Source organism: Gymnodraco acuticeps, unplaced genomic scaffold (genome assembly GCF_902827175.1).
Source record: "Gymnodraco acuticeps unplaced genomic scaffold, fGymAcu1.1, whole genome shotgun sequence".
In the NCBI taxonomy this organism is placed as follows: domain Eukaryota; kingdom Metazoa; phylum Chordata; class Actinopteri; order Perciformes; family Bathydraconidae; genus Gymnodraco; species Gymnodraco acuticeps.
This window is the reverse complement of record NW_022990441.1, coordinates 2,304,619-2,331,000: the sequence shown is the minus strand read 5'-3', so window position 1 is coordinate 2,331,000 and position 26,382 is coordinate 2,304,619. Positions and strand designations below refer to the sequence as shown.

The 26,382-nt window shown below is 40.9% G+C and overlaps 1 protein-coding gene across 2 annotated transcripts in view; it reads left to right on the top strand.

The window, feature by feature from the left end:
• LOC117552275 (cGMP-inhibited 3',5'-cyclic phosphodiesterase A-like) overlaps positions 1 to 26,382 on the top strand; it is a 49,989-nt gene that overhangs the window by 10,422 nt on the left and 13,185 nt on the right. The window contains exons 2-9 of one of the 2 annotated variants that reach the window (XM_034225625.1): positions 18,801 to 19,046; positions 22,871 to 23,016; positions 23,105 to 23,220; positions 23,350 to 23,593; positions 23,747 to 23,835; positions 24,466 to 24,662; positions 24,838 to 24,975; positions 25,849 to 25,960. In XM_034225625.1, the coding sequence (XP_034081516.1) occupies positions 18,801 to 19,046; positions 22,871 to 23,016; positions 23,105 to 23,220; positions 23,350 to 23,593; positions 23,747 to 23,835; positions 24,466 to 24,662; positions 24,838 to 24,975; positions 25,849 to 25,960 (1,288 nt within the window). The remainder of the gene's footprint in view (positions 1 to 18,800; positions 19,047 to 22,870; positions 23,017 to 23,104; positions 23,221 to 23,349; positions 23,594 to 23,746; positions 23,836 to 24,465; positions 24,663 to 24,837; positions 24,976 to 25,848; positions 25,961 to 26,382) is intronic. The other variant, XM_034225624.1, reaches the window with a different exon arrangement.

Sequence of the window (26,382 nt, the reverse complement as noted above, 5' to 3'; positions counted from 1 at the left end):
CAGATGGTGATCAGTTGACAACTCCGCCCCTCTCTTTACCCGAGTGTCCAAAACATACGGCCTCAGGTCCGATGATACGATAACGAAATCGATCATGGACCTTCTGCCTAGGGTGCTCTGGTACCACGTACACTTATGAGCATCCTTATGTTCGAACATGGTGTTTGTTATGGCCAATCCATGACTAGCACAGAAGTCCAGTAACAAACCACCACTCCAGTTCAGATCAGGGGGGCCGTTCCTCCCAATCACGCCCCTCCAAGTGTCTCCATCATTGCCCACATGTGCGTTGAAGTCTCCCAGCAAGATTAAAGAGTCCCCTTCAGGAGCCCCATACAGGACTCTTTCCAGGGTCTCCAAGAAGGCCGTATACTCTGAACTGCTGTTGGGTGCATAAGCACACACAACAGTCAGAGTTTTCCCCCCCATAACCCGCAGGCGTAGGGAGGCGACCCTCTCGTCCACTGGGGTAAACTCCAACAACGAAGCACCTAACCGGGGACTTGTGAGTATCCCCACACCCGCCCGGCGCCTCATACCTTGAGCAACTCCGGAGAAGAATAGAGTCCAACCCCTATCCAGAAGTAAGGTTCCAGAGCCGACGCTGTGCGTAGAGGTGAGCCCAACCAGATCCAACTGGTAACGCTCCACCTCCCGCACAAGCTCCGGCTCCTTCCCCCCCAGAGAGGTGACGTTCCACGTCCCCAAAGCCAGCTTCTGTCGCCCGGGTCTGGTCCGTCGAGACCCTCCGCTTTCACTGCCACCCTTCTGGCAGCGCACCCGACCCCATTGATGTTTCCCGTAGGTGGTGGGCCCGCGGGACGGAGAAGCGGAGGTGTTGCCCACGTTGCCTTTTCGGGCTGGGCCCGGCCGGGCTCCGTGGCAAGCCCGGCCACCAGACGCTCGCCGACGAGTCCTCCTTCTGGGCCTGGCTCCAGAAGGGGACCCCGGGCTTCCTCCGGGCCGGGTATCCTCACTTCTTAGTTTTTCTTTCATGAGGTCTTTTGAACCAATCTTAGTCTGGCCCCTTGCCTGAGACCAATTTGCCATGGGAGACCCTACCAGGAACACAAGGTTCCAGACAACACAGCCCCCAGGTTCATCAGGGCACACAAACCTCTCTACCACGGTAAGGTGCTGGTTCTTCAGAGAGGCTTTTTTTTTTTTTATTTCATTCGTTGAAAATAATTAGGAAAGATAGCTCAACACCAGCCTAATCCTTTAAAGCAATGCAAGTTGATCTTTGAAGAGAGAGCATTTCTTATCTGCAGTGACATTATTCCAGGGGCAATTTCTCAGAATCCTAATTTACATTGTAGCATCAATCAGAAAATCTGCCTTTGGCCCTTATTATCCTACATTGTATGTACAACACATTTTGCAAACCTCTTTTCCTCTACATAGTACATACTGTAGATGAGTCAGATAATCTTTTCCCAACACGCAATCATTCCCACCTCATTTTCTAAACAGCATTATTTAAATCAGTGCTTCACTAAACTTTAATCCAATTGGTGGAGAACAAAATCAGAGCTACAGTAAAAGAAAGTGAAAACTTTTAAAAACTGTTTAAAACTCTGTCTTTACGAAATGATGGCACATTTATATATGGTTTCTTCTAAATGTATAAAGATGATTGGATTACAAAAGCAGAAAGCAGCTTAAAGAGAGAGGTTACCATTTTGTTTCTTGCCATAAAGAGTTCATTTTACCATGGTCAATTTTGTGCGTGCATCTTTCAACATGTTTCTGTAACAAATCCCAACTTGGAGTGTAGACTGCACAGCTAACGTTGTGTGTTTAACTGTAAAGACATGTGGAGTGCACACAAACTGTACACAAACACACGTACACACACTGAGCCTGGCCTTCGTGAAGCCCCCAGATGTGCTGTGTCCTCGGAAAGCAGCAATCTTTATTCAGATTGAGTTTGACTGTCATTGTGGGTTTGATCACTGACCCTGTCAAGTGATGGCTCACAGATGCACACACACACACACACACACACACACACACACACACACACACACACACACACACACACACACACACACACACACACACACACACACACACACACACAGCACAGCACATGCTGTCAGCTGTATATGTATGCATGGTTGTTACAATCAGCATCATGGTTTTCTTAGTTTGCTTTCACACAATTTCCAAATAATAAAAAAAATGTCCTCGCACAAACGCACTCAATATACTGTGTGTGTGTGTGTGTCTTTGTGTGTCTTTGTGTGTGTGTCTTTGTGGTTTATGCTCGGTCAACAGTCTGCCGACAGTGTGTTTGTCTTGGACGCCTGCAGCCTGCCTGTAGATTACCCAATCAGATAATCAAGGGTATAATTGCATCACATGCATCTGGGAGTGTTTTTCCCTTCCATTATCCCTCATAAGGCAAGCATACATGTCAGACACACACACACACACACACACACACACACACACACACACACACACACACACACACACACACACACACACACACACACACACACACAAACTGCAGACACACATTGATGATGTACATATAGCAGCTAATGACTGTTCCAGATTGGTACAAAGTTCGGCCTTAACTCTGGGTTGTCAAAATGTGTACATTGAGGAGTAGATGTTTTCTTGTGAATGGACCATATTCGAAGATGCAACTCTTTTCAAAACATGTCAATCTGAAATGAATAGCAAAGCTAAGCAGTTATTAGATCCCTAAGTCTCGACACTCAACATTGGGATACATCTGATCTCCTGTGTTGAATTTCAAAGATTGTAGAAGTGTAGTTATGGCATTGAAAAACTCAAGTCCCGAGCTCCTCCAACAATGCAACAGGACATTACAACAATAAGACAAATAAAAAATAAAAACTTTTATGTCAATTTGCATGACTCAAATCTTTAAATGCATAGCACTTCCTCAGTAGATCTTGTGTCAAGAGAAATGTATTCATCTGAATAAAGTAATTGTTTATTGACATTGTGTAATACAGTATGCCTATTACATGTGTGGATATTAATATTATGCATTTGTGAATAATATTATGCTGCATAAAACATAGTCATGTCTCAAACTACTTTGCTGCACTATTTGGTAGTCTTCAGTGTCACATTTAGGGGAAAGGCTTTAGCGACTGTTGATGAAACAGAAAGACTGAGAAGACATGAAAATGACTTGACTGAAGAATTAATTTGGGTAGTATTATCCCACAGGGCATTTTGCCTCAGGCTATAAAAACTCTACTGTGTTGGTATCTCTTTCATTCTCTCAGCCTTTCTCTGCCTTTCTCTCTCACTTTCTGTCTCTTTTTTGTCTGCCTGTCTCTCTCTGTTTTCTCTCCCACTCACCCAATTTCCTCTCCGTCCAACTTTCACAGGACAAATGCCAAAGGCTGTATTATTGTGTCCTCATCTGCCGTCACTCACTGTGTTATGTAAGAGACTGCTGATGTGTGTGAGTGTCTGCATGTGTGCTTATATTTTTGCCTGGCTTCAGTCCTGATATGCCTTCTCTGAATTCACAAACTGAGGCCAGGCTTGTTTCAGCTCTACAGTGTGTCTTTACCTCGACCTCCTCTGTGGCTATACTTTGTTTTAACTGTATAGAAAATTGGCAGGAGTAAGGGAAGTTAAAAAAGAGAACCTTTCTTATCTAAATTATGCTAACGCTGTAATGCGTAAAGTTGCTGATATTTTATATCAAAAGCAAGGTGGCGTTTTGACACCTTGTGACAATGTAATGGTTTGGATGCAAATTTCGCACCTGTCATGTTGAAACATTGGGACACCTAAATGTGATTTGGAAATGCAAAATCACACTGAAAGGGGGATGAGTGTGTGTAAAGCAAACTAGAGTAAAGGAATAGTGAAGCTGTCATGATGGAAAACGTTTTTGTCTTTGTATATTTATTTAGTTATTTTATTTTATTCTGTCACTTACTCATTCTATTCTTAATATGATCCTTAATGAACTCATACCTGTACTATGTGTTTAACTCTTATTGCTGTTGCATGCAGTCCCTACACATAAAACAACTTTTACATGACTTTGTACCACAGCCATTTATAACCAGCAGATCATAGTCTATAATTACAAAGTGCATTATGCTCAATTGTAATACATTCTTATGATGTCTCTAAGTATTCAGGGTAAAACCTGGTATGGAGGAGAGAGTTTATTTCAGGTCAAGTTTTAATATTCAGAAATAATTGGATCGTTTCTATAAATGGCACCATGTTTTTTCTGCGAGCTGTGGTGGTAACGCACCAAGAAGGGAGCGCTTGGTTCTCATCCGAAGAGCAGACGAAGGAGCTTGCCTCGGGCTGTGATGTGTGTACAGGATGGTTCACACACTGCACAGTGCACACACAAACCGTCTCTCTATCTCTTACTCTCACTTTCTCACTGTCTCAATCAAATGCTTTCACAAACGCGCACATAGCGGCATATTCACACGCACGTTTACTATAGGATCCGGTTCGGTTCCTTCAGGCCTGTGCAGCTTGTGCTAATGTCAAGTATTCCCTTCTTTCATTCAGCTTATTTTCTTTAGCCTCTGCCTTCATCTGCCTCCCACTTTTTCCTCCTCTACCTCCCTCTGTCCAATCTCATTCAACAAGGAATTCAAAGAACGAGTCCTTATTGGATGAGGCTGCTGGGGTGTAGAATAGGCTGAGTGTGTTTGGTTTAGCCTGAAGACACGGCTACCCAGAAGAGACGCTTTCTTTCTATGGATTCGTTCTCCTACAAGTTTCATACTCTGTGTCTTTTTTATTGTTGTTGGTCTTTCAGACTTAAGTGTTATCTTTTGTGAACGAAAACAAGAAACATATTTTACACACTTAAACAAGAGTTATAGCTTTCACATACAGAGCGGCCTCTGTTTGTATCTCTGGATGAGACAGGGACAGCATAATACATTGATATAGAGACATAATGATCATGTTACTTATGGATAGACTGTGTTTACAAACTCGGAGTAATGTCTCGGATAACCAGCGATTACAAAGATAACCCCACAAATCTTTTTCATTTTTATTTTAAAACAATATTTGTTCAAAATATACATTTTAATATACAGCTTTTATTTCTGCATGGATATTATTCATATTTAAACCAGTAATCCACCAATATGAAGTGTTATAATTTAATGTTAGCGCTGTGGACAGTTTACATCTATATCATTTGTATTAGTTCAGAGACTTTGGTGACATCTCATACATCATGCATAATTACTGTAGCGTCCACTGATGAGTAGTATTTCACAGTATCTGTTAGTACAGTATTATGGTCTTGATAAATACATTATATGTAAATAAAAGTTTGTTTAACTCTTGCACCTCAAGTATGGCAGAAAATGCTGCGGCACAAATGACTTGTATTGGTTATTTTCTGTTTAGAGTATCATCTTGAACATTTTGGAGGGGAAACATGAGAGAGTGAAACTTCCAGGAGCACAGACACAAAATGTGATTTAAGTCATTATGCATGCAGCTCCAAATGGAAGACCAGTGTCTGGACGCTCACGTTGTTCCCATGGGACTCTGCCTGAAATGCTAACTCCCGGCAACGTCAGTGTCAATCAACGTGAGCAGAAAGCTGACAGAGAGAAGTGGGGAGTGGGAGCTGTGACGCACTCCCCTCTCAGTAATAGGAGTACAGAATGACAAGCTGGCGTAAGTAGCCTAACATGGGTACAACAACACGAGGGAAAAGCACTCCACTTAGCCTTGGAGGGCACAGGAAGGTGTGTGTGTGTGTGTGTGTGTGTGTGTGTGTGTGTGTGTGTGGTGTGTGGATGTGTGTGGTGTGTGTGTGTGTGTGTGTGTGTGTGTGTGTGTGGTGTGTGTGTGTGTGTGTGTGGTGTGTGTGTGTGTGTTGTGTGTGTGTGTGTGTGTGGTGTGTGTGTGTGTGTGTGTGTGTGTGTGTGTGTGTGTTGTGTGTGTGTGTGTGTGATGTGTGTGTGTGTGTGTGTGTGTGTGTGTGTGTGTGTGTGTGTGTGTGTGGTGTGTGTGTGGTGTGTGTGTGTGTGTGTGTGTGTGTGTGTGTGTGTGTGGTGTGTGTGTGTGTGTGTGTGCTGTGTGTGTGTGTGTGTGTGTGTGTGTGTGTGTGTGTGGGTGGGTGGGTGGGTGGGTGGGTGCATGGGTGGGTGCATGCATGCATGCATGCATTACTATACTTGTGGGGACTTAAATCTGTTTACACAGTCACGTGTGGGGACTCGCCACCCTTATGGGGACAAAATGGAGGACCCCATGAGGGGAATCATTAATTTTAGGGTGAAAACTTGGTTAGGATTAGGGTTAGGGTAAGGTTAAGGGTTAGGATAAGTCTCCAGGAAATGCATGTACTGTAAGTCAATGTAATGTCCCCTGAAGTGATGTATACATGGTATGTGTGTGTGTGTGTGTTTCAGCTACAGTGAGGTAAAAATCACAAGCAAAGCGTGCAAGATTATGAATGGTATACATTTAAATATGTAATTGTTTGTGGTAGTATTCAGAGATAGACAGTTCTTATTTTTTTTAATATAATTGATTGATTTTGGGTTTTAAGGGTGAAAACCTTTTTTACCGTGGTGTAGGCTATATTACGTGAAACAATTAGATACAGAAACAAAAGATAACCACACGGGATGTATGGGATTTCCGTGCAAGGATGCATTATTGCTCCAAAATGTTGTTGCAGTATTTGTTCTCCGATTCCTGAGAAAAATTGTGTGTTTCTTGGTTTTTGCTCAACTTTTTTCACCATTCCACATCCACACAGGAATTCATTACTGGTTTTGCCTTGTAAATTTCAATATTCCGTTATTCGACGAGCCAGTTAACACAGTAAAGTCATAGAGCACGTGTTTTGTCTATATTGTATTTACTCTGTTTCATATATGTTATATTAATCATTAAACACATCAGCAGATACAGGACATACGATCAAATGCAAAAGTGCTGTTTTATGAGCTGTTGTTTATGTGTCATTTCTTTTTCATTTAATCGTTTATTTGAACCGGGACAGTGCACATTAATGAACATTTTAAACAAAATAATGCTTTCAAATGTAAATGAGCCGGATTTTAGCTTTGAGCTCATTTCCATCCGTAGTCCCGTATACATCATCATGAGAAGGACATTACAAAGATGTAAATCTTAATTTGCTGACGGATGCATGAATGTATTTTCTTGACAATACATGCAAAGTCTTTGTCATGCAACTCCGCTGCAGAACACACACACACACACACACACACACACACACACACACACACACACACACACACACACACACACACACACACACACACACACACACACACACACACACACAGAGATACACACATACACTAATATTTTGTCTATATTCTGTCAGTGTTACCTAATTTTTCAATTCTAAATATTTGTTTCAATTTCTTTAACACTATACTGTCTATTCTAACATCGCCATCATCAATGCAAATCAATATTTGATAAATATGCTCAGATAAACGACCAGACGTTTGCTAAGCGGAGTGACGTGAGCATGTAATGAGATCAATAAGCAATCGCTGGGGTGGTCTGGTCTCACAGTGCATTGACAGGACCCCTGATACTCTGATTGGAAACAATTAGCATCAGTGAGCAACGCTAACATGGTTGAGTGATGACGGTCATGAGTGCATGTTTGAATTAACGTGTGTGGATGGGTGAGTCATCATCATCCAGTCCATCTTTCTCCCTCACACACACACACACACACACACACACACACACACACACACACACACACACACACGCACACAGGCAGAAATTGCATACACGGGCAGCTTTGCCAAATCCTGTTGGCAAGCTAGTTGTGTTGAGTGGGTAAACAAACTTAGGGTCACCATGAACCAGTTTGTAGAGGGAACATCATTTTCTGCAGTTAAACTTGTTTGCTGGTCCCTTTTAAGGAGTAGATAACATTACAGCACAAGAATATATTCTTCAATGACCAGCCTTTATCTGAAGAATGAAAAGTGTTGTTCTAATGGTTAAGCATGATTTGGTTTAAGATAGCATGAGATGAGGAGAGATGCTCCTTAGAACATCTTACCTTTCTTAATCCCAGCAGAAATCATTATCATTGAGATATTTCCTTTTTGTATATTGGATTGAGACAACATGTGTTATCATTGTATCAAATTCTGCTCACTCAGCAAATTATAAAAACATTGTTGGATGTAGGAGAGGAAATAATTGTGATATATCAGATTTCATATTAGCTGCTTTGGTTTCTTTCATTGTTTTTATTTAAAAATGCACATCATATTAGTTCACAATGGTAATGTAATGATAGAGGATGTATCTCTATATTTATTCGTACATTCTTCCTTGCCAATTTTTGTTTTGCTTTGTGATCATCCCTCTCTCCCTCTCTCCATATATGTCCTTTGTCTCTCCCCGTTCTGTTACGGCCCCAGCTGGGCTCTGGTCAGAACATTTGCTGCTCAGTAGGGGTTTTGGTCTGGCTTGCTGGCTTTTTCAGGACTGGAATCCTTAGGTTTTGACAACCATAGTGTGTTGTATGTCTGTGTGTACTTCAAATCTAACAAATATTCCTACTGGCAGATCTTTTGTCCCTTCACTCTTACATGGCTTTGTAGTATGTCATAATGTACACAGTTACACACAGTGCTGTTAGTTTAAATAACTTCCCCAAGGTTAAAGTTAGTCTCACAGTGCGTTACGATCTTGTAAACAACCACAATTGCCTTTCCTTTGAAAGAGAGTACAGGAAAAATAATGGGGTACACAACACAGTAACTGGTGGATTGAAGAAGTATTTATACTATGTTCTACTGTGTACGATTTTTCTTTAAGCCTAGGAGGCTGCAGAAGAAAATGCTGTGGTTTTGAATGGTATTTATCTTATCATAATGACACTGATAAAGAACATGCAGAACTAGACATTGTTTAGTTGTAGTCAAAACGTACATACTCTGTTGTAATATGTATAATTGTGTCAACAGTGTTTCAAGTTCAATGTGTTTTACATTCTTCTTTACTTGGGAGAGCCTTGCAAGTAATATCTCTGTAGGACGACACTCTCATGGTTACATTTGTATCACTGGGAATCTCTAGATAAAGATATGGTGTTCATGCATGTTTCAAATACACGGTGAAACTAAAAGTAAGTGTCATAGTTGCACAATTATAGAAAACCATGGCTGTTTTTAAATGCATATATTTGTATTACTCTTTGAGTTGTATGCACTTAAATGTGTGGTTTTGTAACATACACACAATAGGCTTGTCCCTGGGAACAGATATAAGTTCTGCATACAGGAAAAACACCCTGAGAGCAGCAGTGTTCACATAAACAAAAAGAGCTCCCCCTGCATGTTCACGCATGTGTTGGCCATCCCAGCAATATAACAGTGTTAAGATAAACCACCCTAACACTGCACAAAACGTTGAAATGTTTTAGCTATTCTGATATGAAACTATGCCTGTATTGGCATAAGTGCAATTAGCAGCAGTCTACGTTACTGAATGATAGAGCTGTCAGAGATTAAGTGGCTCAGATGTGCATTAAGACTCCGTGATTTCCCAGCCTCTTATAGACTTGACATTTTAAGTGTTCGTGAGCCGTAAAGGAGGCCTTCAAGAAAGAGCGGAGTGCAGAGGAAGATTTAAGGGGCCGGTCGAATGATTGAGGCCTAAATGTTGTGTGGTTTGTAATAGAGAGTAGTATTTTTTTTAAATGGCACACAGTGTATTCCAAAATGAGATGAACATATTATTTAACATGATCATGGAGTTCATTGTGATTCAGCATTACTGTGCTTTCATTCTTCCAATCACCCTCCCATCCTGAGGGCCTCACATAAAACATGAATCAGCTGCATTAGACAGATTATCTCGTCTGCCATTCAAGATGCAAAGTCATCTCCGGTGGATGACAGTTGCACTTTCAGGTCATCTAGTTTTGAGCCACTTTATACATCAGCCTAACAACTACGACAACAAGAGCAGTCCTCAGACGCAACACACATTTGCAGACGTACAGGGACTTACACACACACTATAGGTTTGGGAAAAGTTATTTACAAATGATTATATTCATTACACATATGGTAGTAATAATAATAATACTACTAGAATATGTCAGACGATCTTGAGGTATGAGAGAGATTACATAACATATTACAATGACCTTTTTATTTTGTTGTAGTTATAATTCTTATTTGTGGTGACAGGCCCTTTAAGGTATGGGAGAAACGTAATATAATGCACTGTGGTGTTAAGCTCCGCTGGACAGATATCTTCAACGCAAAATAAATCCCCTTAATTTTAATTTCACACAGTGGGGATGCAACAGAGCAGAGCATTATGACTGAAATCAACATCTACTGTCTGGTATGATTAGTCTTTAGCCCTTTCATTAAATAATAAATCAAAATAAAATGCAAAATCCTCAAATTGCTCCCACACAGTGATGGTCAGTTTTTCATTTATCCTTAAATGGGGTTCCCATTTTTGGCTACTCCTCATCTTCTTCATACGTACTATAACAACTGTTATCTAAATGAAATATATTAGGTCAAATTAGCCCAAGATCTCTGCCTTGTTTTGAGATGTCTACATTTAACACATTTGATCCGGATGCCTTTTCGGACTACCAGTGGTCTTCCTCAGTTTAAAATGATGCCTCTTTTATTCATTAGAATAGAGATTGGTCTGGGAAATGCTTAATCCAGCTCAGCACAAAAAATACAATTACAATTATGCAGTGGAAATGGTTATTAAAGGGGCTTTCCGAAAACTTTAAAGCTTTCGTATTTAGGGGGAAACCACTCGGAAACGTATTGTCAGACTGTTAAATGTCATCACGTCTTGATACAGATATAATACACTATTGCAGCAAAGGGACAGGTAGATGGTGGTGGTGGTGGGGAGTGGTATGTAGATCAGCCCTCCAGTAATAAGTGTGACATGAGTTTTTCTTTTTCTTCATCATCAGCGCCTGCTCTTCTTTTATTTTTAGATGGGTTGACGTAGGATGAAGGGAGAAGGAAGTAAAGGAGAAGAAGAGGAACAGTGTGTGTCACAGGTCTCTTGCAGAAGAGTCTGTTTTTGCTTCTGTCTTCAGATTATGTGCCAGCCAGAATGGGGCTGCACGAGCTCTGAGCAGATCCCAGGTCAGTTTAGGCCTGAGGGAAAGGGAGAGGAAGGATGTGAACGTGTTTGGCTTCATTTTGTTCTCCGCTTAGCGTAGTACAATAGCACTTGACACATTACTGCGTGACATTTTCTAACAACAGATATTAATTAGTTTATGATTTCACAGATGTGTTTAGGTTGTCTAGATTTGAAGGAGGTTTGGCTGAATGCGTGAATAAATGTAAAGTATATTGTTGTTTTGCTAACATCAAGCCCATGAGCTTTTAGTCTCTTTAGCTAAGGTATAAGCCGAAAGGTATTTTCAAACTCTTTTAGTAATAAAGACATTTAAGTAATCATACAGAAGTGTCTATCTTTATTATTAACTGAAAATACAGATTTTATTACATATTTAAACATTTTAACTGGAGGATCCCCTTATGATATGCCTCCTGGCAGTCAGTTGCTTATTGTTTTTAGCTTATTACATCCAAACCTTTTAATATATGTTTTATTACTAGAGGGAAAAACAGAAAACTGCGCATTTATATGTATATTTTTGAAGGTGGGTATGGCTAATGTGTTAGCCAAGAGTATTACATTTACTTGAGAAGAAAACAGAACAATGTTGTAGTTCTGTCAAAACCATCCTTACACCTATTGTTACGTTTCACACACTTGCATTCTTGCCAGGGTTTAGTTCATGAACTAATGTGGAAAATAACTGGCACATTTTGACGTTACATTATTATTATTATTATTATTATTATTATTATTATTATACAATTAATTAAGATGACTAACACAATGAACAAAAATCTGCTTAAAACTTGCATAAAGAAGCAAAATAAAGTGTTGAAAACCAGTGGTATCAGCAGTGCTAGTAGAACATTTGCTGAATTGATTGTCAGTTGTTTCTATGTCAATTTTAACATATAACATATATTTAGTTAGGTCAGCTCATTGTTTATCCTGCATCAAAGAGAGCTTTGGCACGAGCAAGGCTATCAATGTTAAGGTTATAATATGAATTCAGAGATTAAAACCAAAGAAGAGATGATTGCTGATTCGACACCACTAAGGCTCCTATTATTTTTTAAATCTGCAAGATCTTTTCAACAAACATCTGAAAAATATAACTTGTATATTATTGCTTTTAAGTCAATATTTAAATCCATCCGAAACTGACATCATACTGGACATGCGGCTCCGGCTTTAGCCTACAACAAATCTACCATCTTAATAGACTTTTAATGAATCAATATGTGCATCCGTTTCCTGATGCAGAAAGCCCTTTTCTGATAATGCACATCACTTGCTGCTCGGTTGTCATGCATCACCTGCTATCACAGGAAACACTCGACAAGTAGTGGGCGTAGTGTAACTGTGGCCAACTGAGCCCCGAACAACAATTTGATGGTACATATTTGAGTCACTTTGATCTTTGTCCCAAGTATCCTAGCAACCAGGTATGTCCAATACAACTGATTTCAGGGTATAGCAAGTCTTCTCATCGCTCAACCGGTGGTGAACATTTGCAATTGGCAGATGCGGAAACAGGGGCGGGTGAGAAGACAGAGGGAGGTTCATGAAGCAGCGGAGAAGAGGAGAGCAGTGGAGAGGAGAGGAAGTGTTTGTGGACTTCATTAGTGAAATGTCACTTGCTTTGGATTGAGGTTCTTATGACTTTGACATTTGAAATAGGGCTAAGGAAGGAAAGACAGTCGTATTGAAACTACAGTGGAGGAATCTGGATTTAGCAGTTGTCTTCAACCTGAACACGAATGATGCAGAGAAGACACTCAGCAAGTACCACAGGACGCCATCAGGACAACACACGTCCTCCTAAACAGGTTCAGTATTGGTTTTCCTGTGTTTCCCCTTCAGTCTGTGTGTACATGTGCCAGTGCTGTCCCTGTGTGCGTGCGTGCGCACATGTGTGCAGGGAAATGAAAGCCATTTAATCAGTAATGATGAGATGGTTTAAATAGGACAACTTGAAGCAATGTCTAATTTAGGCTTCTTGAGTTTTTAGGTCAATTACGCATGTGAGACTGTAGTGTAGCAGGAGAGTGAAGCCACTGTTTGAGAGATTCAGTGTCCCTGTGGTTCTTGGATTGGAGATATTTGTTGAGCAGCATTTTCTCTCGAGGTGGAAGTGTCATGTGTTATCTTACTCAAACGCAATGGTTAGAATAGTTTGATTATCTCGAATATTAAGCTTGAAAACAGTTGCATTGATATCTATTGATTTTCTGCTAGCACCATTTTTGGACATTGTGAATTATGAGAGACAGTTAGATATTTTGCAAAATTGTAAACAAAGGGTGTTGTTGTCCAGCTCAGGAAACACATCTTAGCTCACCTGTGATCCGTCCAAAACACATACTTATCTCATAATTATTACCAAATCAATAGATACACGGGTTCATTATTAATAGCCTCACTACTGCCAGGCACTCCTGCTCTGCAATCCTGCAACTGTTTACAATTCTGCAATCATCGTCCTGCATCCAGAATATGATCTTGGCCTCCGGCATGCTACGTTGGCTACAACTGCCTCAGCATTCATTCTTAAAGCACAGAGACTTTCTCCATATTTGACTCTTTTGTGTTCTGTTGGTGTCGTAGTACAGAGACAACGGGCTGCTGTAGTGCTGTATGTACAGTTGTTGTAGGTTCGGCTGTGGAGAAGCTCAGCTGCCTGTTCTCATTTTCACTTGACTGGCCATGGCCTGCCTGTGGACTCAGCCACTCTCTCTGGCTCTCTCTCTCTCTCTCTCTGGCTCTCTCTCTTGCTCTTTCTATCTCTATCGCTTTTTATCTCTCTCTCTCTCCCTCTCTCTCTGCTCTCACCATCTGCCTTTATGCCTGATCTGCCTACATATCTCTTAACTGTCTCAGGAGAGAGCTGGGGGATGGGGTAGAGTGGAAAACTGATATTGTGCGAAATAGCAGATATGGGAACAAGAAGAAGATGTGAAATAAGAAACTGGAAGAAAAAACGGGTGAGCGAAAGTTGCCGATAGTGGACATCCCCAAGATAATAACAAACATCTGTGCTCGAAGGGGAACCATCCCTGTGTGTGTGATTCAGGCCTGATGACTGCAATCAAAACATCTCATTTTAAATGCATGGGCTGACTTTAAATCAGGTTACATGTTTTTGGGCCTGTGAGGACCTGTGAAAACGTCATGCCAGTTTATTTCACAAAGGTGTCTTTTGAATCCTATAGAGGTAAAGTGAAGGATAACAATTATGATTTGGTGATGAAGGAATCGCTTTCAATGCTACTCTCTTTACTTTTTTCTTGGCATAGAGAGAGAGGTCTCCTATGGATTTTATTGATATAGATATAAATACTGATACTGCGTATTGATACTGATACTTCAATCAATATTCTTGTTGATACTACCTTCCATAGTTTGGTTTAAAAAATAAAAGCATACAAATATTTGAAAGGATTCAACATTTAGGAATATAAGTTTTAACTTTATGACTCCTAGAAGTGCCTGAAACAGATGCTAACTGTGTCCTGATTTAATAACTACTTAATTGTACATGATGTCAACTTTTACCTTGATTTGATGATGTAGAGACGATCACATTCTTAGTTTTACAAATACCATCTGCATGAGGACGTAGGTGCAGCAACTGCTTTACAAAGGCAGTCAAATATGTTGCACTGCTTCAGATGTATTGAATGTAGTATTTGTATCATGAAGTTTGTGGTGTCACCTTACTTTGCATGGAACCTGGATTCTCAAAATATCCTGGGAAATGATTATCCTGTGAGGTGTTACCTGCTGCTAGGGGCAGTGGTTTAAGTCTATGCTGAAATAATATCAGTTATAACATAATAGTTTATTTGTTTATTAAAAGAAGAGCAAAGACAACCCCTGAATGTTTTTGTAATTGAGAAGACAATTTCCCTTATTTTCCAACTGGTTCCGTTAAGAGTTGGATTGAGAGATTATCCAATCCCATGCCAAGTATTTTATATTTGAAAGGGCCTGCTTTCGTAAACAGTTTTGAAGGACAGCTTCTTAACATTACATGTTACTTGTTAGACGCTTTTATCCAAAGCGACTTACATACTCAATACTGTGGACAATCCCCACAGGAGCAATTTGGGGTGAAGTGTCTTGCCCAGGGACACAACGACATGCTGACTGCAGTGGGGTTTGAACCTGTGACCCCCTGATCCCAATACCTACGCACAACCCACTGCGCCACACGCCTCTTAAGTGGTCCCATTGACAAGCAACTACCTCTTTACATGTGTTGCATTTAGATGGATTTTCATAATTACTTTTTTCATTTAGCTGACGCTTTTATGCAAAGCGACTTACAATAAGTGCATTCGACCAAGACGATACAAACTTGAAGAAAACAGAATCATATAAGTACATTAGGTTTCATAGAGCCAAACCATTGTAAGTGCTACTCAATAGGATTTAGATAAGCCAGTCCTTTGTTAGTATATAAGTGCTTTGTTAGTATGTAAGTGCTTTTTATTTTTGTTTTTTCCATTCTATCGCTCGAGGTGGAGTCGAAAGAGATGAGTTTTCATTCTGCGCCGGAAGATGTGCTGGCTTTCTGCTGTCCTGATTTCAATGGGGAGCTCATTCCACCATTTTGGAGCCAGGATAGCAAACCAACATGTTTTTGCCGATGGGAACTTGGGTCCCCCTCGCAGTGCGGGTGCAGCGAGCCGTTTGGCTGATGCAGAGCGGAGTGCACATGCTGGGGTGTAGCATGGTTTAACAATTAGTAAAGTTAGCCCATACTCTCTGAGTCTAGCTTTGATGATGTTATGCAGCTTTGAGTCGTAACAGACAGCAGCTCTACACTTGATGTTCACTGACCTTATTTTTCTTATTTGTGTTCATCATCATAGGCCAGTGTTTAATATTATGTGATTATATCCCATCTTTCTGTGCACAGCATGTACTGTATTACACTGAACGCTTGACAAACTGATCCCAAGGGGCAATTCTGGTACATGCATGCCTGTGTGTATACACTCATTTGCCTGTGTGTGCCCAGTGCCACTGATGATTTACTCATTGACCATCGCTCCGCCTGCTGTCTCCTGACGGCCTTTATGCTGGGAGGAATCGATAACCTTCTCCCTCGTGTTGCCTCACTGTGTCTCCACCAGAACGTCGCTCTGTAGCACTCCATCCTCTCAAATGCTTTTACATGTTTTACTGAATGGACTTGCCAATGCATACATATAACGTAGCCTTGTTCTTTGTTTCCTAGGCTTAAATAGACATTTAACTGAGACCATTATTTTCCTGAAACGGCTGCAACACACAGACAGACAGACAGACAGACAGACAGACAGACAGACAGACAGACAGACAGACAGACAGACAGACAGACAGACAGACAGACAGACAGACAGACAGACAGACAGACAGACAGACAGACAGACAGACAGACAGACAGACAGACAGACAGACAGACAGACAGACAGACAGACAGACAGACAGACAGACAGACAGACAGACAGGCAGACAGACAGACAGACAGACAAGCTCCTTCTATCTGACTCTCTCCCTGACATTAGCTGAACAGAGACCATTACTGCCAGGTAATGGGTGAATGTCACAATAGCAGGATGTCATAAAGCTCTGGAGTGGTCTAATGGGTTTTGTTCAGGTTGAGGTGACACATGCGCACCCGCTCATGCACACAAACAGACACGCGCTCTTCCAGGAAACTATCTTCCTATGTGCTTGATGCATTTACTCATCACATCACAGGCCGGAGCTCTGATATGTTTGAAGAGCTAATACAATCTGTTTAAAGAAGCAAAGTATGAGAATCATCCGTCACTTTGTTTGACTACAGAGGGGGGGCTCTGCCATTGTTACATTTTATGTTTCCCCATCTACTCTACCTACTCTACTTTTAGTACTGTTTTAGTACCTAGAAATAAACTCTACCAGAGTCAAATATATATACAGTATGTGAAGTAGAGAAGAGTGACTGAACGTGTTTAAGATGAATTGAGGACCCAAATAGAGTAGAATACTGAGTAAAATCACTAACAAAGTGGAAAGGGCACAGATACAAGCGGAGTGGCAAAAGCAGAGGTTGCTGCCAGTCTCCAAGCCTCGCAGCCTCGGGGGGGCAGGCAGATGGGAGGGTGAAGGATTATGCATGGAGGTATCACGTGAGCTAATTTGCTTCATGTGCTGGCACAGTGGAGAACAGAATACAGGATCGAAAAAAGGAGAACAAAAATTCAAAGTTTGCATTGCATTTTATTGTTTGCTGTGATTATCTTTTATCAAGACGTCAAGAGTAGAGACAGATACATAAAGAGGATATCTACACTATATACTGAGTAAACAGGAAAGGTTCACACAAAGTTCAGCAACTGTCATGATGATGCTTCATTGTTTTTTCCAAAAGATTGATTTCAAATACTTAATGGCGGGCCTTTGGTTTTTGGTCCAAAAGTTCCTAATAATGTTCTCCAAATAAGCTTCTAACCTAAACTAGCGTTGTAAACACACATCCCTGTTGGAGAGTAGGCCAGGCTAATAAACCCTCTGAAATGTAGCTGTAAGAAAAATATGATAACTGCCAATAACTGAAGGTTGGCCTTTGATTTCAGACACGCATTTAAGTTTTCCATTATTGCATTGTTGGAAGATTTGTGAGTTTCATTCAAAGTCTACGTTATCGACTTTTTGTTTTCATGTACCAATTGTGTCATACGGCATACAAATGCTAAGTGTGTGTGTGTGTGTGTGTGTGTGTGTGTGTGTGTGTGTGTGTGTGTGTGTGTGTGTGTGTGTGTGTGTGTGTGTGTGTGTGTGTGTGTGTGTGGTGTGTGTGTGTGTGTGTGTGTGTGTGTGTGTGTGTGTGTGTGTGTGTGTGTGTGTGTGTGTGTGTGTGTGTGTGTGTGTGTGTGTGTGTGTGTGTGTGTGTGTGTGTTTTTCATATGATTCAGAGTGTGTGGAAATTGATTAGAAGCTAAAGAGGAGATGATTAGCACATGTTGACATTAACGGTTGAATCCATACTGAAAGCTAACAGGGGTGACCTTTAACATACATGAGCCTCTGGGCTTACGAGTCAATATGATGAGTGACAGCTAAATGTAGGCAGGACGGGAGAAGCGGGAGTGTTTTTAATTCCTAATTGGAGTGTTGTAGAATGTAGGACACGGCTATTATATGTTTTACAGCATCATACATGTTCAACCTTAATTGCCATCATGCTACCAGCTTTATTTTCTATCACATATTTAGACTTTCACCTCACCTGAACAAGGATGTCATAGTTAGTACCTGCTGGGACTGTAGGATGTTAAATTAAGTATAAAGACAGATGCTCCAACACACAGCACATATGACATTTTCAGATCACACACACACACACGCGCACACACACACACACACACACACACACACACACATACACACACACACACACACACACACACACACACACACACACACACACACACACACACACACACACACACACACACACACACAGTGTATATTCCCTTCTCCTCTCAGGTACCGAGATAAAATAGCTGTGTGCGTCAGTGTGGCGTGACGTATGTTCACCGCATCATCATTGCATTACACCACAAAGATGAACAAAGAATTATTATCTCATTCTCTATCTCTTTATCTCTTTTCTTCTACAGTCTTCGGGCACGAATGTGGTCGTGGACATCGCGGTGATGGGGGAGGCCCACGGTCTGATCTCAGACCTGCTGGCAGACCCTTCGCTGCCCCCCAACACCTGCAGCTCCCTGAAGGCCGTCAGCAACCTCCTCAGCACCCAGATCAGCCTCCAGCCGCTCCATCGGCCCCGCATTCCTGCAGACATAAACACCTGCTCTGACTCTGAGGAGGGGCCGGAGAAAACAGAGAGACTGGCCATTCCAAAGGTAAATGTTTTTCTCCCTTTAAAATGTGTTTATTTTCTGTTTTTTGGTCCTGTGTGAAATAACATCAATAATCAATGTTATATCGATTAAAATGACGATAGTGATTTTAATTGGGAGTTCACTCGCCAGCTAAGAGGACAATTAATTGGGCCCCCAAAGATTTATTGTAAGAATGACACTGATTATGCTCAATAGCATAGTCTTTTATACTGAGTTATATAATACAGATACATAAATCAACACCATGGTGACTTGTAGCACTGGACCCAACCTGAGGGTCAGGACCCTCCCACAGATGTCTAGTTAAATTGTAGGCGTCAAAGATGAACTAAAAGAATAATGAGACATTACAAATTAGTGTTGTTGGTAATGGAAATTCCTATGAAATACCAAATTAACTTTTTGGTTGAACCACCCCCAATTTACTTAACCCTCCTGTCGTGTTCGGGTCAAATCTGACCAAGTTACTAGTTTCATCAATCATAAATGTTGTGTTTTACATTTGATTGCCTCAAGGCATTATGATATCAGTGGGCATTTTGACATGTTAAATTGCTGATCATCACTTTCATTGAATTTTGGTTGGTTTAGTCAACTTTGTGGTTTAGTCAACTTTACCAAAAAATGGCCGCCATATGAAATGAATGGGTAACCTAGATGTTCACCCATCAGATAGTACACACCCACAAACCAACAAAATGTTAATGTCTATTCTTTGTATATTCACTGAAGTTATTAATGTAACAAGTAGTCTTGAGACATTGTTTACAGCTTAAATGGCTGTTAAATAAAAGGTGGTGATGATTAATGTTTTTTATGCTCATCTAAGAGCAGTTAAAACCGACCGGTCAAATTTGTCCTGGAACACCAAAGTAAGGGGGAAGAAACAAATCTCTCTTTCTCCACACCTCCAGATTCTTGTAGTCTTCAAACCCAACTGACGCAGTGACGTTAGTTGAAGCAATTTATCAGATTTAATGCAGCTCCCCCTGGAGCCACAAAAGGCTTTATGCTACTATTATTCAACATATCTCAGGAATCAACCCATGTGTTTTCAGCCTAACAATGTCAACACAGAGCAGATAATAAAAAGAAAATGCTAATATAGAGAGTACATTCTGCAGTTGAGTTCACACACTTCACGTATGATGAAGAGAACTGTACACTACCACTAGGCTCAATGACCAAAACAAGTTATCGAGCCCTCCCCCTCCCTCTCACCAGCTCCCCCCTCTTCGTCCCACTCTCCCCTACCCCCTCTTTCTCCCTGCATGTTTTCACTGACAAAATGGTCCAAAAGTGCAATATGGAATTATTACACTGAACCAACAGCAGAGAATGTGTCAGCTTTGGAAGAGCAATAGCTTTTTTAAAGATCATGCATGTTGAAACTTCCTCTTATGCAGTTTTGTGTTGGAGTGTGTGTTATTCTAAGTAGACTTTATCGGCCTCCTTAATATGTATTAATACTTCCTAGGGCTTGTAAATAGATCTTAATGTTCTCCATCAGGAAGCAAAGTACAAAGGAAATATCTCTGAATAAGAAAACGTAGATGTATTACCATAAGAATTTAAGTTTTGTTGTACGCTGCAGTACACCCCCATTCCTTCCCTTACTGCTTGCGTAGTGTGGGGCTCTAATGTAGCTAACAATGACGCACAGGCTTCCAGAGGGCTTTTTAATGTTTTACATCGCCAGTACTTCAAAATGTATGCGTGCACTTAAGGCGGCAAGGAAACTAAGTAAAGCGTGTGATGCAATGCAGGATAGCCTACCAGGAAAGTGACAAGCAGCTTTAACACTGCCTGAGTGCACTCAAATGCTCGACCCATGTAGTGAAACTCAATGAGATGCTGTCTCATTTTAGCTCATTGGGGATTTGTGAGTCTGCATGAAGCAATGGGTTACAGTTGGTGATTCAGCTGACTTGTGCTGCCCTGTCAGAAATAGCAGTTACATAAAGGCAATAAGAAATGTTGATGACCAAGGTGCATTTGTTATTCTGGTGTTTTCTTAGCTAAATGGCACAAAAAAACACTTTGTTTTATTTTGGTTAAACGCTGATGAACCGTTTCGGCTCTCTTTTCCCAGGGTTTATATCAAGCAGTTCTGGCTATTTGTCAATTTTATAGCATCTGCCAAACATTAAACCACACATCTGGGGCACTGATTTATATTTGTAAAAGTTCATATTACAGCTACACATCCAAATCATCCCAATGGGGTTTTTATTTTCTTCACTTTAGTACAGAAATAAAGAAGCAGAGACTTTATGTGAGACGTCCAAGATAACATGCAGCAGTTCATTACAGCCAACTTCATGTCTACTTATATTCTTGTCAGCTACATTATTGCATAATAATGCAGTGCAGATGTTTCAGATCTGAATTCAAAGCTGCATTTCCACACAGTAATATAATTCAACAGTGAAAAGCAGACGTGATGCTCAGTGTTTGATCACTCTGTCCTTCTTCAACACTGTTAGATGCCTTTGCATAGCTTTCCTTCGCTGTGGGAGGGAAGTAGAAAACTGTGTGTGTGTGTGCATGCGTGTGTTTTTGTTTGTGGTGTATGTGTGTGTGTGTGCATTATCCTAACAAGTTAACAATCAACTGTACTTCCTTCAATCTATGTGATCCTCTGCTGCCCTCTATAGACCATTGTGTGTGTGCCTTTGTGTGCGAGAGGGAGAGGGAGAGAGAGACACACTGACTGTACAAAAACTGACTGAGTTTGGCTCAAGGCTTTACAACAAAATGTACAACTTTGGATAGATTGAATCCACGGGGGAAACAAGTGTCACTCTCTCTACTTGCCATTCTGTCTCCCATATGCTTACATACACAATAATGGTCTGGAAGTACAAATAGGGCACCCATCTAGTTTGATGCTAAAGAGGAGACACAACCATTTCTTTGTAAGAAAATATAGCTCTGAGTTAACTAATTTGCCTGAGGCTAACTTGAATTGTCAGTTTAACTAATAGAGCTATTTCTGTGTGGAAATGGAGCTGCGATTCGTTCCTTGATGTTCTATTTGGTCTCTAATTGTGGGAACTGTGTAAACTGTGACTTTTGGGGATTTTCCCCAAACTTTTTCTCATACTTGCCTATCTTTTAAAACAAAAACTGTTTAAGGGGATGTACAAATGCCATGGTAATATATTCATTTAACATTAACAAAACTTGCTTTATGAAAACAAGGCCTTGGTATTCATAAATGGAATTAGAGCAGATGTGAAAAGACAGAAAGCAAGACATTTGAAATGCAAAAGGTACTCATGTTAATTCACAAGAATCCAGGGTATGATATCAAATGTAGGTATTCTAAGGGTGTTGTCATATACTGTAGTTCTACTTATCATGACATAAAAATGTACTTTTCTTACAAACACACTGGCAAGATATATTATTTTTGTAGTTTCCAATACCTTGCAACTCTTGTTGCTCTCCCTGAGGTTTCTCCCATTTTTCCCTCTAAACTGTGGATTTTTTCTCCGGAAGTTTTTCCTTGTACGATGTGAGGGTCTAAGGACAGAGGGTGTCGTTTTCTCATACTGATATTCTGCACAAACTGTGCTGTTGTATTTGCTGTATAGTGTCCTTACTGTAAGGTAATTATTATATGTACAGCACTTTGGCTCGACCAAAAATCGTTTTAAAAATGTGCTATATAAATAAAACTTGATTTGATTTGATTTAGTAGTTTTCCCACTCAAGATTCTGTTCAGTGCCCAAGTACAATAATGTTGTCCTTATGGCCTCATCAGACTCCTGAAGCTTCTTCTACAGCCTAAACGTGTGTTTGTTTATCTGCCTTACAGCGTCTAAGACGGAGCTTGCCCCCAGGATTGCTCAGGAGAATCTCCTCAACTTGGACCACCACCACCTCAGCTACAGGGATGCCCACCATCGAGCCGGGCCCTGTGCGCCGAGACCGCTCAGCCAGCATCAAACACACCACAGAGAGGTAACGCTCACACACAACGCACTGCAATCAAGAGCATTACAGTGCCTCTGATTACAGTAACGGTGATGGTTTTCTTACATTGAATCAGTGAATTGTGGAACAACTCCTTGATGATGACCATCTCAAAGAGTCGCTCCATGTCCGCCTCCTATGCTGCCAACGTCACCATCAACCACCTCTACAGCAATCCACTGGGAAGACCAGGTGTGTCTCTGTGTGTTTGTTAAAAAAAATAAGTACATTAATAAGATAAAGACAGAGGAAAACGGGTATCAAGAGGATCAAACTACAGAAAGATGTTTGGATATGAGTTAATATTGCCCTCTCTTTCAGGTTTCCCCCCCTCCAACGTATCACCTCTGGGCTCTCCGTGCCCATCTCCTCCCCACCAGGGCACGCCTGCCTCCAGCCCAACCATCAAGACATGTTCAGTGCAGCTTCCTGAGCTGGCTGTGCCCCTTTTAGAGCAGACCCCTGGCTCTGTGGTCCCCAAGAGCCAGCACAGAGCCTTAACTCACAGCCAAAGCGCCCCGAGCTCCACCACCCCTCACTGGCGGCCTGCATCACTCTGCGGCAGGTAACATACATGCACAAACACACAATATTATCTTCCATTCATAAAAGTTCCAATTCCCAAATATTGTAATGAGGCTTTAGAAGCGCCTGTTTGTGTGAAAATGAGGGAAATTCGTTTTCTCAATGAGTCGCTTCTCTGCTCTCCTCCCATCAGCTGTGGCAGGCCATTCAACAATCAATTGAACCACAGGGGGGAATCTTTCGACAAAGGGGACAGAATACCCCATCCAGGTAAACAGCAGAGTAGGTTCTATGATAGATTTTTTCAATCTTATTTTCGAGGTTCATAATATGATTTAAAGGCCCCGTTTTATGCAAAATCCACCTTTTCACGTCTTTTATTCATACGTGTCCCCTCTGTGAGATTCTGAAAGTTTCAGGAAAAAAGATTGGCTCACTTTTTGCCCTGATCCATTTATATAAAAACCTGTCTGAAAATGAGCTGATCAGATGTTGTCAACTTTATGATGTCATAACGATTTTTTGGCTTGTGTAAACATTAGCCAATCACCAACCAAGGTAAGCCCCCCCACCTTATCACCTGCATCTCCTCCTAGAGCACCATTGTGTTCTTTTTAACCAAATATCTCTCGGAGGGGCGTGGGGAGTGGCTCCTTATTTTCATCTAAAGTAACAGACAGAGAATCAGCACTTTTGAAACAGGGCTGAAACAGAGGGGATTACGGGATGCTACAATGATACTGTTTGGTATTTCGACTACACTTCAGAGACATGTTTTGTATATATCTGAGACCTATAATATATTGATGAAAAACAGTATAATAGGGGACCTTTAACTCGCTGTCCCTCATTGTAATTTTGTTTTACTGCCAATATCAATGTATTCAATTCCAATGTGTACTGTGTCCCCAGATGAGCGCGCAGTAGCTTCCTCAGACTATGACAGCACCTACGACAGCACCTATGAGACCAACCACAGTGACAGCAGCGACTTTGCACAGAATGATGAGGAGGGAGAGGGAGGCAAGAAGCAGCCTGAAGCCAGGGAAGGTTGCAGGGAGTATCTGGCAGAGGGCATCGTTCTTCACCCACTCCTGCCATCACCAGAGGTAGGCCGTCAGAAAGGGCTGATTGGGTAACAGGAACAAAAAAGTCTCAATTGTCTCTTATGAGCTCAAATGCTTCAAATCCCTCAAAAAAACTATGAGAAAAAGAAGAAGATGGATCATTTCTTTCTTAATAAGGATGTTGAAATGATATAAGTTATTTTACTCTACCTGACAGGACAAGCCAATCTCTGCCCAGGAGCCTCTGGCGGTGTCGGAGCTGGAGCCTCTCTTGTGTCAAATCAACAACTGGAACTTTCCTATTTTCAGTCTGATGGAGAAGACCAATGGCAAGACAGGCTGCATCCTTAGTCAGGTAAATCACTTATTGATGATGAAATGTTGAAACACTTAAAAGATTTCTGAGATATCAATACCAATTCAATTAAGGGGGACTCTAATTTTAGGACTGTTTCACATGTATGCAATTAACAGCTTGGTGTAGAAGTAGCATTCGCTGTACAGGCAGTGGGAAGACATATTTTCCAGCTGTTCCAAAAATAATTTTGTCTTCGCCGATTCTCAACCTTTCTTTAACAAAATATGTGCTACTTTCAAACCTTTATTTAACCAGGTAGGTCCCATTGAGATCATTGATCTCTTTTTCAAGGGAGGCCTGCAGCAAGTAGGTTACAACATGAAACATAAAACAACATAAAACAATAAAGGACATCATACATCATATTTACAGGGCTACATTTATTACATACCTAGCGACATTGACAAGTACCAACAGTATCAAGTATCATTGCACCTATCCGAGCTTTAAAAACATGCAGTGGAACCAAATTCAATTCAATTATTTTTGAAGACTGTTCCAAGCAAGAGGAGCTGCGCACATAAAAGCTTTCGTGCCTAAGTTAGTCCTTGCACTTGGCACATGTAATAAGACCACATCATGTGATCTCAGGCAATAGCTACCTGCAACTCTCTGTCTGATCAGAGAGCAGATATAAGACGGGAGTTTACCCAACATGGCTTTATATATGAACATGTACCAATGACTGAGCCTCCGTACAGTAAGTGAAGGCAAACCTGCCCTGGCATACAGGGTACAGTGATGAGTAAGTGCTTTACAATTAGTAAGACATCTCAGTGCACTGTGATAGGCGGCATCTAACTTGTGCAGGTACTTCTGAACCTCTATTAAATATGACTCACAGTATGTTTTCCTTGTTTCATATCCCAGGTTTCCTATAAGCTCTTTGAGGACACAGGTCTATTTGAGACCTTCAGAATTCCTGTACGAGAGTTCATGAACTACTTCCATGCTTTGGAGAACGGATACAGGGTCATCCCTTGTGAGTGGAAGATTTTCATGTTTATCAAATTAAGTGAATTATTGATGTCGAGCATTACTTTTATCAGCCACAAGGGGGATGTAGTGCCTTGTTAAAGTGATATGAGAACAGGCCTTGTTTCTGCTTTAGTAATTTACGGTGTGCTCTTATACTTGACAGTTGGCAGACATATCAAGTCACAAGATGATCATATCTAATTAACTATTTGCTCATTTCAATTCATATTGAAATGGCATATGTAGCTGATGGGTAGTATGAGCTTTTAAAATGGTTTTACAGCATCTAAAATCCTTATGTTTCTAAAATAGAGTACAACTATATTTATACATTATGCAATTATTTTTAGGAGGTGTACATGGTTTAGATGTTCTCTTCCCTATGAAAACCGGGAAAATAGTGCCTGCAATGTACTTTTGCAACAT